The 13,621-nt window shown below is 39.9% G+C and overlaps 2 protein-coding genes across 13 annotated transcripts in view; one reads left to right on the top strand and one right to left on the bottom strand.

Moving 5' to 3' along the window:
- The window catches only part of ABI1 (abl interactor 1), an 86,275-nt gene extending 80,773 nt beyond the window's left edge, over positions 1 to 5,502 (top strand). For all 11 annotated transcript variants that reach the window (XM_055427776.2, XM_055427770.2, XM_055427793.2 and 8 more), the window contains one exon: positions 4,565 to 5,502. In XM_055427776.2, the coding sequence (XP_055283751.1) occupies positions 4,565 to 4,740 (176 nt within the window). In that variant the 3' untranslated portion in view covers positions 4,741 to 5,502. The remainder of the gene's footprint in view (positions 1 to 4,564) is intronic.
- A 984-nt stretch (positions 5,503 to 6,486) lies between these two features.
- Positions 6,487 to 13,621, bottom strand: part of PDSS1 (decaprenyl diphosphate synthase subunit 1) — a 40,465-nt gene continuing 33,330 nt past the window's right edge. For both annotated transcript variants that reach the window (XM_088844158.1, XM_088844159.1), the window contains exons 10-11: positions 10,153 to 10,233; positions 6,487 to 6,943 (exon numbers count right to left, since the gene is read on the bottom strand). In XM_088844158.1, the coding sequence (XP_088700284.1) occupies positions 6,803 to 6,943; positions 10,153 to 10,233 (222 nt within the window). In that variant the 3' untranslated portion in view covers positions 6,487 to 6,802. The remainder of the gene's footprint in view (positions 6,944 to 10,152; positions 10,234 to 13,621) is intronic.

The following is a 13,621-nucleotide window of genomic DNA, read 5'->3' as shown; positions in this document are numbered from 1 at the left end:
CTTTCTCTGACTACTTCCCTTAGTAAGTAAGTAGTAAGTAAGTTAGATAATCTCTGGGTCCATCCATGTTGCTGCAAATGACATTATTTTAATATTTACTATGGCTAATATTCCACTGTATATATTAAATACATATACCACATCTTTATTCCTTCATCTTGAGAGACATTTTTAATTTTTTTAACTGAATATATAGTCTGTTAATTGTGATTTTTCAAATGACGAATTTCCAACTTGACTGGGTTTTTTAAGATGATAAACAGATAAGGCACAAAGAAGTAGTTAAATGATTTACTACTAAGTTCATGTAATTAGTAAAGATTTAAAACCAAGTTTCTAAACTGTTACAATAAAAATAGAAAACTTTTGTATCTAAATATTTTAAAATATATTGGGAGATATATGAGAAAAAGACCCAATTAAGGTTTTCAGCTAGTTGATCTTGTAAATGAGAAAATAATCACCAGAATGTTGAAATTATGTATAACTCTGATGTCCAAATTCACCTGCATTATCTGACATTCACTGTAATTAAGTAGTAGTGGGTGGGAAGGAAACAAATCCTGTTTTTTGTGAGTTTGCTTTTTTTCATCTACTTCTATGCTAATAAAAATGTCATTGTAGAGTTCTGAAAAATGCATGCTATGTAGTTGATCACATTTGATTGCCTTTGAAATGGAGTCCCTTCTGTTGGCGTCATTGGATTAACTGACCTTAAGCAAACACCTGTAGTATTCTTTCCTACCAAGTTTTAAATAGGGTTGAAGTAAATAGGCTGCTTTCTTTTTATATTTTTAAACAGTAAATATTCTACATATTACTGAGGAAGTCTTGAATGTTCTACATGGGACAAGTTATATTTACATAACAGATTTGGAATGATATAATGGTTAATATATTTGGTAATAGAGCAGGATTAAAGAAATCTCTTCACAAGTTGAATGAAATAATGAGTCTTAAACCAGGAGTCACCAAATTTTTTGGAAAAGACCAAATAATAAACTTTTTAAGCAGTCAAGGTATATTGACATATTAGTTTCATGTGTACAACATAATTCTTTGATATTTGTATATATTGGCAAAATGAACTATCTTAAACTTTGCTGGTCATTCAGACTTGTCACAACTACTCAACCCCTGTTGTAGCACAAAAGCAGTCGTTGAGAACCCCCTGGCGGTCCAGTGGTTAGGACTTCACGCTTCCGGGCTGAGGGCCCAGGTTCAATCCCTGGTTGGGGAACTGAGTTCCCACAAGCCATGCAGCGCAACCAAAGGGGGAAAAAAACAATACAAGCAGTCGTAGACAAAACACAAGTGAGGATGTGGCTGTGCCCCAGTAAAATTTATTGACAGAAAGGCTTTGGTTTGAATTTGGTCATGGGCCATTGTTTACGGACTCCTGATTACAGTCTTGGGGCTTCCCTGGTGGCTCAGAGGTTAAAGCATCTGCCCCCAATGCGGGAGACCCGGGTTCGATCCCTGGGTCGGGAAGATCCCCTGGAGAAGGAAACAGTAACCCACTCCAGTATTCTTGCCTGGAGAATCTACATGGATGGAGAAGCCTGGTAGGCTACAGTCCACGGGGTCACAAAGAGTCGGACACGACTGAGCGACGGAACGGAACGGATTACAGTCTTAATCAGAAAGTTGATATTTAGTTGGGTTATATTTAAAGCCTTTAATAGTCACCTTTATAAGTCACAAGATGATTAAAACCAGGTTTAATAGGATTTCAGTTGAATATGTTAATCCAACAGTTTGACATGACTGTTGCAGAAGCCAGATTCAGTCATTTATATTAGACTAATAGTATGTTTAATTTTGAGGACGATATTCAAGAGGCTGAAATATGTAAGACAGTGTATCTATAACGAGTTAAAAGCATTGTTTCTAAGTTGAGGAAACGATTTCAGAGGGACTAGATAGCTATCTGCAAATTTTTATCATGTAGACAGATGTAGGGGTTTCCCTGGTGGCCGGGCTCAAGTTTGATCCCTGGGTCTGGAGGAGGCGTGGCAACCCACTCCAGTATTCTTGCCTGGGAGATCCCATGGACAGAGGAGCCTGGCAGGCTGCAAAGTGTCCATAGGGTCACATAGAGTCGGACATAACTAAGTGACTTAGCACACATGCATTCATGACAGATGTAGATAAGAATATTAGATTTCTAGTCCCACAGAACCCTACAGTGAGTATATAGAGAAGGGAGAGTTCAGAACTTCATGTGGACTAGGATCCTACAGACTAAGATGGATATGCATTGGGGAAGGGGAGGTAAGGGGCAACTAAGTTTCATTTACAGAGGGGATTTGGCAAATAGAAACAATTAGTTGGGTGCAGTGTTTTTAATCAGGTCTAAGTGGAACTAAGAACATGAAATACTATTTTAATTTTGCTGAATGACTTTGAGGATAGCAGGCATTGTCATGATCAGTTTAAAACTCATCTATACCACTAAAAATGTGACGGAATACAAAAGAAAATGTTTCTTTCTAGCAGTCATTTGGTTTTCTTGGGTGGTTATTTAGCCAAAAATACCAGGATAATTAATGTTATTTATTCTGTATGTTTTGGTGTTTTGAAACTGGACGTGTTAAGTGAGCCTGTGATTTCACTGCAGGATTAAAATGGTGGAAAATGTACTTGAGTTTACTTCATATACTGTTTTGTAAAGGGGGAAAAAAAGATTGCCTGTTTTACTTTATCAAATGATGCTGTGGATCAGTACTTTGGCTCTCTTCCTTATTGTAATTTATTGATTCTGAATAATTATGGAGCATAGCCACCTTTCTTAAGGAAAAAATGAGTTCCAGAATATCTTAAATGTCTTAAAAATCCTCTTTTAAGAAAAAGATTACATGAGGTAATGAAAAAAATTTTGTATGACATCAGTTCAGTTCAGTTCAGTCACTCAGTCGTGTCCAACTCTCCGCGACCCCATGAATCACAGCACGCCAGGCCTCCCTGTCCATCACCAACTCCCGGAGTACACTCAAACTCATGTCCACAGAGTCGGTGATGCCATCCAGCCATCTCATTCTCCGTCGTCCCCTTCTCCTCCCGCCCCCAAACTTTCCCAGCATCAGAGTCTTTTCCAGTGAGTCAACTCGTCGCATGAGGTGGCCAAAGTATTGCAGTTTCAGCTTTAGCATCAGTCCCTCCAATGAACATCCAGGATTGATCTCCTCTAGAATGGACTGGTTGGATCTCCTTGCAGTATAAGGGACTCTCAAGAGTCTTCTCCAACACCACAGTTCAAAAGCATCGATTCTTCGGCGATCAGCTTTCTTCACAGTCCAACTCTCACATCCATACATGACCACGGGAAAAACCATTGCCTTGACTAGACGGACCTTGGTTGGCAAAGTAATGTCTCTGCTTTTTAATATACTATCAAGGTTGGTCATAACTTTCCTTCCAAGGAGCAAGCGTCTTTTAATTTCATGGCTGCAATCAGCATCTGCAGTGATTTTGGAGCCCAAAAAAATAAAGTCTGACACGGTTTCCACTGTTTTTCCATCTATTTCCCATGAAGTGATGGGACCAGATGCCATGATCTTTGTTTTCTGAATGTTGAGCTTCAAGCCAACCTTTTCACTCTCCTCTTTCACTTTCATCAAGAGGCTTTTGAGTTCCTCTTCACTTTCTGCTATAGGGTAGTGTCATCTGCATATCTGAGGTTATTGATATTTCTCCCAGCAATCTTGATTCCAGCTTGTGCTTCTTCCAGCCCAGCGTTCCTCATGATGTACTCTGCATATAGTCTTTCACATATATTGGACAGTTACGTATTCCAGAATGATCACGTTATAAAGCCAGAAAGAAGGAATACTTAATATACCAGTGGTTTGGAAAGCTAGTGATTTTTTTGATGCCTTTCCTTTACACAACACCGTTTGCAAAGGAAATGGATATTTTGTACTCAGCATAATCACAGATAACACAATAGCAAAAATGTTCTCTTAAGTCTTATGTGAGTCTTTAACTTACCTTTTTCTCCTTTAAAGAAAAATTTTGCTGACCTCTAAGGTATATAAATATATATATTTAAATCTAGGTATAGCCCCATAAATTATATGAACATATGAGTATTTTTCTGGGATGAGTAGGATGAGATTTACTTCACAATATATTTTAAAATTAGATAGCTTGGGTTGTTACCTGGTTTACTGGTTGGCTCTGCAGCTTTACTCAATAGTTACTTTGATAAATGGTGCTTTGCGTATGGTTGGCACTTAGTAGATATTTGAACAAATGAATTGAAACATGTAATAAATCCTAAAATTCAGAGACCTTTCCTAAGTAGGTTGGTAGAAACTCTTGAATTCTCAAGTTATTTGTCAGTTTGGACTGAAGATCAAGCTAGTGATTTAGGCACACAGTTGGCTACTTGACCTACCTGGATATAGAGATTTAAGTGACCTACCTGGATATAGAGATTTAAGAATTAAGAGTATTCATAAAAAGGTTGGGTTTGCTATACTATTCGTTGGTATTACATTTAAAAATTCAATTAAATGTTGGATATAATGCACTCACGTGATCTTCCAATTCTTCTCCACAGTTGTGGCAATATACGATTATACAAAAGACAAGGATGATGAGCTGTCATTTATGGAGGGTGCAATCATCTATGTAATAAAGAAAAACGACGATGGCTGGTATGAAGGAGTCTGCAATCGAGTGACTGGTCTGTTTCCAGGAAACTATGTGGAATCAATCATGCACTATACTGATTAAATTTTTGCTTTTAAAGTAGGTTCTTATTATCACTCAGTCATACTGTGGGACTATTATGGTTAACAGAATTGTCTTAAAATGTTTTAAAATGTGCCCATATTTTCAGAACATGCTGTTTTATTGGTATAATTGAATGTCTACTTATATAAGCATAAATCTCTGAGGCAGTTTGGATTGCTGAGCAGCGTTCTACACGAGGCTGCCTGTCACGGATTATGCTTACATACTTACTTACACATTGTTAACTTGATGACCAGCCTAAATATTCTGGGGGTGTGGGGTCTATTTAACAAATCGTGATTCAGATCGTGCCATCACATGTCTCAGTGCAGCATGGTTACTAACACTCTCTCGGACTAATACTAAAAATCAGAAAACTTAAATGCTGGTGCTGGTCATACTTTTTGTTTAGACTCTCTCATTCTTGAAATATACTGTTTGTTTAAAGCATGCATACAAATTTATGTATTGAAATATACTTAAAAAAAAATCCAAGATGCTTCCAATTTGTGTAATACTTGGAGTACTCGTACTTAGGTCTCTTGAAATGAACTGAGTGAGTCTCTAAGTTCTCCACGTGAAACAAAAACAAAGGGTTACCTGTAATATTGTACTTTGTGCCTAAGTTTTTTAATCCGTGAATTCGCATTATAAATTTTTTCCAATCATAAATACATAAGTGAACCAAAGGTTTTTTTCCTTTCCTTCACTGGTTTGCTTTAAAAATGATGATAAATAAAAGATACCGATTTATTGCAGAAATATGGTTCTATTTTCTCAATATATTAACTTGGAAAAAAATTTAGCCTTATCTCAACCTATCCCAGTAGCAGAGGCTGATTTTTGCAGAATTTAAAATCAGAGATGGTTATTTACAAGTCAGTCTGCTGAATTCCTTTTCTAAAGCAACTTTTTCAAAGCTAAGATAATGTGTCAAAGTGCACACGCTGTAGGTGAGATTCTGAAGGACTGCTCCAAGTCCTCTGGTTTTCCAGTGGACTGTCAGATACTGATTCAATGATAGGAAATGCTAATTATCTTTTACATATTTTTTTTTTGGTAGAGGTGAATGCAATGGATTTTTGAATAGGCACTGTTTAACCCATTATCTGACACTTGCAGCATAAAAATATTTTAAAGTAATTGGGAAAAGGTGTGCCACATATTAATCATTGAACAGGGATATACCTGGACAACAGATTTGTACTGTCTTTTGACATAATTGAAATGCAACATGTGCACTTTGTGCGTCTCCCCTTAAGGGAGGGTTCGAGGGGTGTTTTCTCATCGTGTATAATTCTCTGTTGCCTAGGACATTGAAGTAGAGCACTCAGTTGTGGGTTTCTGTGTTTCAATGATTTGTTTGGATTTCTAGTTATGTACTACTGGGCGTTTCAGACTTACAACAGTATAGTGAATGGTAAGACTAGTGCAAGATGTTTATTTCTGAAAATTAAAGGCCATTATTGCTACCAAATCAATGTGACTGTTGCATACGCATTTTGCCTTTGTTAATCTTAAACATGATTTCAGTATCACTGGTGATCAGCTACCTTCATTTCTTCAAGTGGACTGTTCTCTTAATTTTGTATATAACCTGTTGTCTAAATTTTCTGTACAGTCTTTTATAATAAACCATTCTCCTATATGAAATTTTGGATACTGTTAAAATCTAACTAATGTGGACTGAAATGTAGACGTCAGTTTTATGATCTTTACTCCTATGGTGAAACAAGATAAACCATATGAATTTTAACATTGATTATTTATTTGTGTAATGGCTTTACATGTGGCTACTATAACTGTGTAAACAATACCACATATAACCATCAAAATACCTCGATTAGAGTTTACAGGACTAGAATGACAGATTCAGATGGTTTAATAAATACATTTAAAAAGTTTTCTGAAAAACTGCCAATAAAAAAAAAAGTCCCATTAATAAGGAAATGATCTTTTTAAATGATTTTTTTGGTTATCTGCACATGAAGCAAAGTATATTCCACAGAATTCTTGAGGCACAATCTGGTAAAATAGCTGCCAGAAATACCAGAAAGAGGTGTCATTTGTCTCTTGTGAGCACAATCTCTGAAAGCTGTATGAGGGCGTCTCTTTCTGGGGATGGTCGAAGTTTACTGATCTCTCTCACTGCTTCGTGGCAGTACCGCTGGGCGAGGTAGGTTGTCTGCTGCACACCGTCACTCTACCGGACGTGGAACAAAATACAACAGAACAGATGCACGTCAGCCACTGGGATCAGCTCTTTAAATTCCTGCTACAATGAGTTAAAACATACTCTTGAGATCTGATTAAGATCTGGACGTTGTTTCTAATGTTCTCTGTCTCCCCCTTTCTCAGACTGAAGCACATTTTTATTCTATTACTATGCCAAGCAGTGATCTATTTTCCCCCTATTTTTCATTGAAGTATTAGTTTTTAAATTACACATGCATTAAAATTTATACAGTAAAATTCTAAGTGCAACTTAATACATTCATAATACAGAAGAGCTTATGATGAAAATCAGCAGTTTCTTCTTCCAAAGGCACCAATTTTGTCTGTTGGTTTTAATTATCTATTGCCTTTCTGTTAAGACAGGGGTTTAAGCCCAGCCATACTGTCTCCCAGCTTGACCAGACTGTTTGTCTTCAGTTCTTCCATTGATAACTGTTGTCATCACACAGCATCAACTTCTGACTTCATCTCATCTGAGATGAGGAAACTACTGCTCCTTCTTCTTTCCTCTATCTTTACACTGTAGAGATTTGCATTCCATTTTGTAACCATGTATTTATGTTGGTTCTTTCAAAAAGCTAAACACTAATAAAATAATTATATTTACTATTTCTATTATGTCAAAATGTTTACGGCAGAATCAAGACATGTAGTTGATTTTATTTTCTTCTGCATGGTTCCCTCTGTCATTCAGAACAAGGTACCTGTAGCATCATGATTGAAAGGACTCAGATTTTCTTTACCGAGTGTCTCCAAATATGACACATTTTAGACACAAAAATCCTCAACAAGATAACTACTAAACACATTAAACCATGACCAAGTGAGATTTATCCCAGGGATGCAAGGATTCTTCAGTATATGCAACTCAATCAGTGTGACACATTAATGAACTGAAGAATGAAAACCATATGATCATCTCTAATAGATGCAGAAAAAGCTTTTAACAAAATTGATAGATAAAAACTTCAGAAAGTGGGCAGAGGGAACCTACCTCAACATAAAGGCCACCTATGATAAACCACCAGCAAACAACATTCTCCTTGGTGAAAAACAAAGCATTTCTGCCAAGAGCAGGAACAAGACAAGGATGTCCACTCACTATTACTCAACAGTGATTGCCTCACCATGGCAATCAGAAAAAAACAGGAATTCAAATTAGAAAAGAAGTAAAACCGTCATTGTCTGTAGATGATATACTATACTATACATCAGTAAGTTCAGTTCATTAACTCAGTCTTGTCCAACTCTTTGTGGCCCCATAGACTGCAGCAGGCTTCCCTGTCCATCACCAACTCGCGGAGCTTACTCAAACTCGTGTCCATTGAGTTGGTGATCCCATCTAACCGTCTCATCCTCTGTTGTCCCCTTCTCCTCCTGCCTTCAATCTTTCCCAGCATCAGGGTCTTTTCAAATGAGTCAGTTCTCCGCATCAGGTGGCCAAAGTATTGGAGTTTCAGCTTCAACATCAGTCCTTCCAGTGAATATTCAGGACTGATTTCCTTTAGGATGGACTAGTTGGATCTCCTTGTCCAAGGCACTCTCAAGAGGCTTCTCCAACACCACAGTTCAAAAGCATCAGTTCTTCAGTGCTCAGCTTTCTTTACAGTCCAAATCTCTGATTCATACATGACTACTGGAAAAACCGTAGCTTTGACTAGACAGAACTTTCTTGGTAAAGTAATGTCTCTGCTTTTTAATATGCCATCTAGGTTGGTCATAACTTTTAAGGGGTGTCTTTTAATTTCATGGCTGCAGTCACCATCTGCAGTGATTTTGGAGCCTCCAAAAATAAAGTCTGTCACTGTTTCCATTGTTTCCCTATCTATTTGCCATGAAGTGATGGGACCAGATGCCATGATCTTAGTTTTCTGAATGTTGAGTTTGAAGCCAACTTTAGTTCTTTCTTCACTTTGACATAAGGGTGGTGTCATCTGCATTTCTGAGGTTATTGACATTTCTCCTGGCAATCTTGATTCCAGCTTGTGCTTCATCCAGCCCAGCATTTCTCATGATATACTCTGAAGTTAAATAAGCAGGGTGACAATATATAGCCCTGACATACTCCTTTCCCTATTTGGAACCAATTTGTTGTTCCATGTCTGGTTCTATTGTTTCTTGACCTGCATACAGATTTCTCAGGAGACAGGTCAGGTGGTCTGGTAATCCCATCTCTAAGAGTTTTCCACCGTTTGTTGTGATCTACACAGTCAAAGGCTTTGGCACAATCAATAAAGCAGATGTTTTTCTGGAACTCTCTTGCTTTTTCCATGATACTATACATAGAAAATCCTCAATATGCCACTAGAAAATTGCTAGATCTAACTGAATGAAGTGTAGTAAAGTTGCATGATACACAATACACAGAAATCTCTTGCGTTCCTATACACTAACAATGAAAGATCAGAAAGAGAAATTAAGGAAACAGTCCCATTTACCACTGGAACAAAAAGGATAAAATGCCTAGGAATAAACCTACATAAGAAGGCAAAAGAACTGTATGCAGGAAACGAAGATACTAATGAAAGACAACATGAACAGAGGGATAGACATACCGTGTTCTCCAAAGAATATTGTCAGAAGGACTTCTATTACCCAAGGCAAGCTACAGATTCAGTGTAATCCCTATCAAATTACCAACAATAGCGTTTTTCATAAAATTGGAACAAAAAGTTGTACAATTTGTATGGAAACACAAAAGACCCTGAATAACCAAAACTATCTTAAGGAAAATGAAGCTGGAGGAATCAGGCTCCCTGACTTCAGACTGTGCCTGCTCTACAGCTATAGTAATCAAGACAGTATGTTACTGGCGTGAAAGCAAATGCAGGTCAGTGGCAAAGGATGGAAAGCCCATGCACCTATGGTCACCTCATCTGACAGAAGACTATACAGTGATTTTCAGTCTCTTCAGTAAACAGTGCTGGGAAAACTGGACAGCCTCATGTAAAAGGAAATTAGGAAGGACACTCCCTAACACCACACACAAAAATAAACTCAGAATGGATTAAAGACCTGAACATAGACCAGACACAATAAAACTCTTGGAGGAAAACATAGAACACTCCCTGACCAAACTTGGTCTTGTGTCTAAAATTTGTTACGTTAATTTGGTTACCAAAGAACTCTTCTGCACCATCCCTACCGTTGCCTCTCTTCCTTTTGAAATCGTCTCACCTGTAATACGTACTGTCGCGCTCTGTCCACGTCTCCTGGTGAACTGAACCGTCTCATTATCATAGCATTCATTTCTGGGAACTAACCAGAAAGAAAACCTATTTAGAACTCTTGGGAGAAATCAAATGTTAAAGCATCAGTTTGTAAGAACAGGTTTTAAAAACAAGTGATCAAAGGTTTAAATGATGGGGGTGGGGGAGCAGCAAGCTGTAGCAATTACAGCAGCAGAGTGAAGAGGACACCTCCTTCCAGGCCCAGCGGTGAGCCACGCCCTGAGAGGTGCCTAGACCCCTGCTTGCTCTGCCGCCTGTTCTCTGCTGGGTCCAACGCTGAGTGCGAGGGGAGGAGCCGGCGTGCACCCGACACCTGCTGGCTTCCCTCAGGGTCTCAAGCTCTCGGCTGCCCAAGTCATTGGGGGCCCACTGGGCCTCTCCCCTGAGGTTTCTGACTCAGCAGCCGTGGGGCCAAGGGTGCCCTTCTAGTGCATTCCCAGCGGATGCCGGTCCTGCTGCTCTCTGCCTACAAACTACGAAAATCAAATCACTGGCCTACGACGAGGGTGAGCCTTGTGCTTTTAGTCCTAAACTGCGTCTCACTTGAGAGGGACACCAAGGTATCTGAGCAGAGGGAATCCCAGGAAAAGCTCAGCTCGTGGACGGGACTGGGGCAGCACTGCTAAACGCCCACCGGCCCTGCAGTCAGCTGGGGAGGCTTCCGGTGCAGCTGCCTGGATAGGCTCCCTGAGGTTCTGACTCAGCTGGCTTGGGATTTGGCCCCGGCGTCATATTTTAAAAACTCTTTGGGCATTTCTAATATGCAGCCAAGGTTGAGAACCATGGAGTTAGAGGAGACCAAGATAGAAGCGGCAGTCAGGTTCAGTTCAGTTCAGTCGCTCAGTCGTGTCCGACTCTTTGCGACCCCATGAATCACAGCACGCCAGGCCTCCCTGTCCATCACCAGCTCCCGGCAGTCAGGTTACTGGAATGAAATTTTTTCTTTCCCCACTGGAGTGAATTCTAAACACCAGTTTAAGCCGGCGGCAGTTAAGAGGAAAACAGAAAACAGGTCCAAGGTGCTGTGAAGAGAAAATCTGTCCTGTAGTACTTAGCAACCAGGTAAGGGAACTGTCACCATGAACAGAATCTGGAAGCCAAGACACCAAATCATTTCCTCCTCTAGACTTGAGCTCAAGGCCTGCTGCTGCTACAGCTGAGCTCCTCCGCCTCCTCGTCTATGTTAGGAAGGAGCTGAGCTACATGATCAGAAATCTAACAGCTTATAGTTCGTGAAATGAGGTTACAAGGTGTGTGGTTCCGGCCAGGCAGTGCTCAGGGCAGCGGCCAGTGCTCCCCTGGCAGGGCGCCTGGGGGATGAAGTCAGCTTTGTCCTGGAACCACCATGGTGTTAGTAATCCTGGAAGGGAAAATAGGTCACACAGAAAAATCTCAACTAGATGGCAGCAAATAACGAATGAAGAATGTTCCTTTCAGAACGAAGTACGTGTCCAGAGAAAGGAGAGGCTGCTGATAACCTGCTTATGAAATGTAAAGAGCGGCAACTGGTTCGTTCTTAAATGAAAATCAGGGATTAGTTTCAGGTACAGGTCTTTTAAGAACAAAAAATTTAAGTTTCATAGGAAAGCTCCCATCAGTCCAGTTTTAGTGGTAAGAGTCGAACCAAGTAGGCATGGGTCTTAGTTACTTAACACCACATTTCACAACTGGATTTCTAGATGGCTGCGTATCCTCAAAGCTAATGTGATACTGGTCCAGCAACTGGTAAAACTGCTTTTTTTAGGGGAGATGAGCATTTTCCTGCAGTACCAACAACTGAGTAAAATGTGCTGATTGGGTGGTTTCTCTTGATTCCTTTTACTATAAAAAGCACTAAGAAAGCAAAATTTGGGGGAAAAATTTTTTTTTCCCATTGAGTGTTGACTACATCTTTCCTTTGAAGCATGAAGTATGTGCAGTTTTAATATGCAAATACCAAACTCTTCCCCTAGGCGTTCCTGTTCCAGAAACTTGTGAGAAGACATGAGAAACGCACCAGGCGGGAGGAGCGCTGGCCTGCCTGCAGACGTACTGAGAAACAGGAAAGTTCTTGTTGCCTGGGCTCTGATTTTAAGAGGGAAGTCACCTGTGGCCGAAATCAGAGTCTGACTGTGAAGTCTGTCCATAAACTAATGACAAAAGGTGGTCGGTAAACTGTGGTGAGCTTGTTATTCAAGCAAAACTTGGGGGTGACTCTAAGGTGGCAACACTCATAACAATAGCAGAAGCCCGTGCAGCTGGTGCGGGGCTGGTGGTGTCGGCAGTTGGAAGCATGACTACAGGTTGACATTTAGGTCTGCTGACTGATCACAGAAGGAAGAGATGCAAGAGAAGGGAGGAGAGAGCTTTTCAAGGGTATTTGGGAACAAATATAATCTCACCAAAAAAGAAAACAACTTCCATTTGGTTTCTGAAGATCTTGAAATCCAGCCTCTGTTCGTTAAAGGTTTATTTCAACGTTAAGGTTTGTGTTTTTGATAGATAGTATGTGTACACACACGCATGGGAGCGTGCTGTCATCTCTGGGACTTCCCCAGAAATGTGGAAGATTTTCTTAAATTCCCAGTTGACCAAAAAACTCCTTCAGAGTGATTTCAAAAATAGTGAGTTCCAAACAGAAGGAGTTTCTATCAACAAACTCCCAGCTGTAAGACAAGTCAGCATGCTAAATGAAAGGAACGGTGGTCTCCCAAGGTTGCCTGTCTTGGTGCAGTGAAACTAATGCTCTTAAGTGGAAAAATTCAAAGACTAATTAATCTGCAAACAAAACACACCTACTTATGGAAAAAGATGACAGGCATCTTGAAATTACTGCACTAAATGGGCAAGCAGCAAAGGCTGACATGGACTCCTGAGTGTCTTCAAAGCCTTTCCAGCATGGGAGAAGCCAGTCCCCTGCTTGAGTGGCCTCTGGGGGCTCAGACAGGCCCTTTGGACACCAGCGCTGATCCCCACAGGCAGCAGCAGCAGTAATACTGAGCGTGTGGGGACACGACACTGGTCTAAAAGGATGCAAAGCATTTAACTGCCTGTTGTACCATTTACCCAAAGTTTCATTCTGGCCAAGTTTGAGCATCACATTCTTATTTGTAGAAGGGACATACTACGTACCCACAGAGGAGCTGTGAGATCAGAGGTACTCCTTTACAAACTCTAAGAGCAATGCCTTTTCCTTTAGTGGAGAGACTGCACAGTCTCATGTTATTTTATGGAACTTGTTTTATCCCAAGTCAATTTTAGCCCCACAAACCTTGACATATTTCTGACCAAGAATCTTAATTTTTGACAGTGTGAACTAGTAAAGCCTAGACGTAATGTTTTACTTGAAAATAACTAAAACATTTGACTAACTGTAGGCCCGTGCACCACAAGACAGAACAATCAGTCTGCTTAGGAAACAAGTAAGTCCTGTCTGG

Source organism: Moschus berezovskii, chromosome 15 (genome assembly GCF_049115385.1).
Source record: "Moschus berezovskii isolate FMDL1 chromosome 15, NW_MosBer_1.0, whole genome shotgun sequence".
NCBI classification, from domain to species: Eukaryota; Metazoa; Chordata; class Mammalia; order Artiodactyla; family Moschidae; genus Moschus; species Moschus berezovskii.
This window is presented reverse-complemented; position numbering and strand designations above follow the sequence as displayed.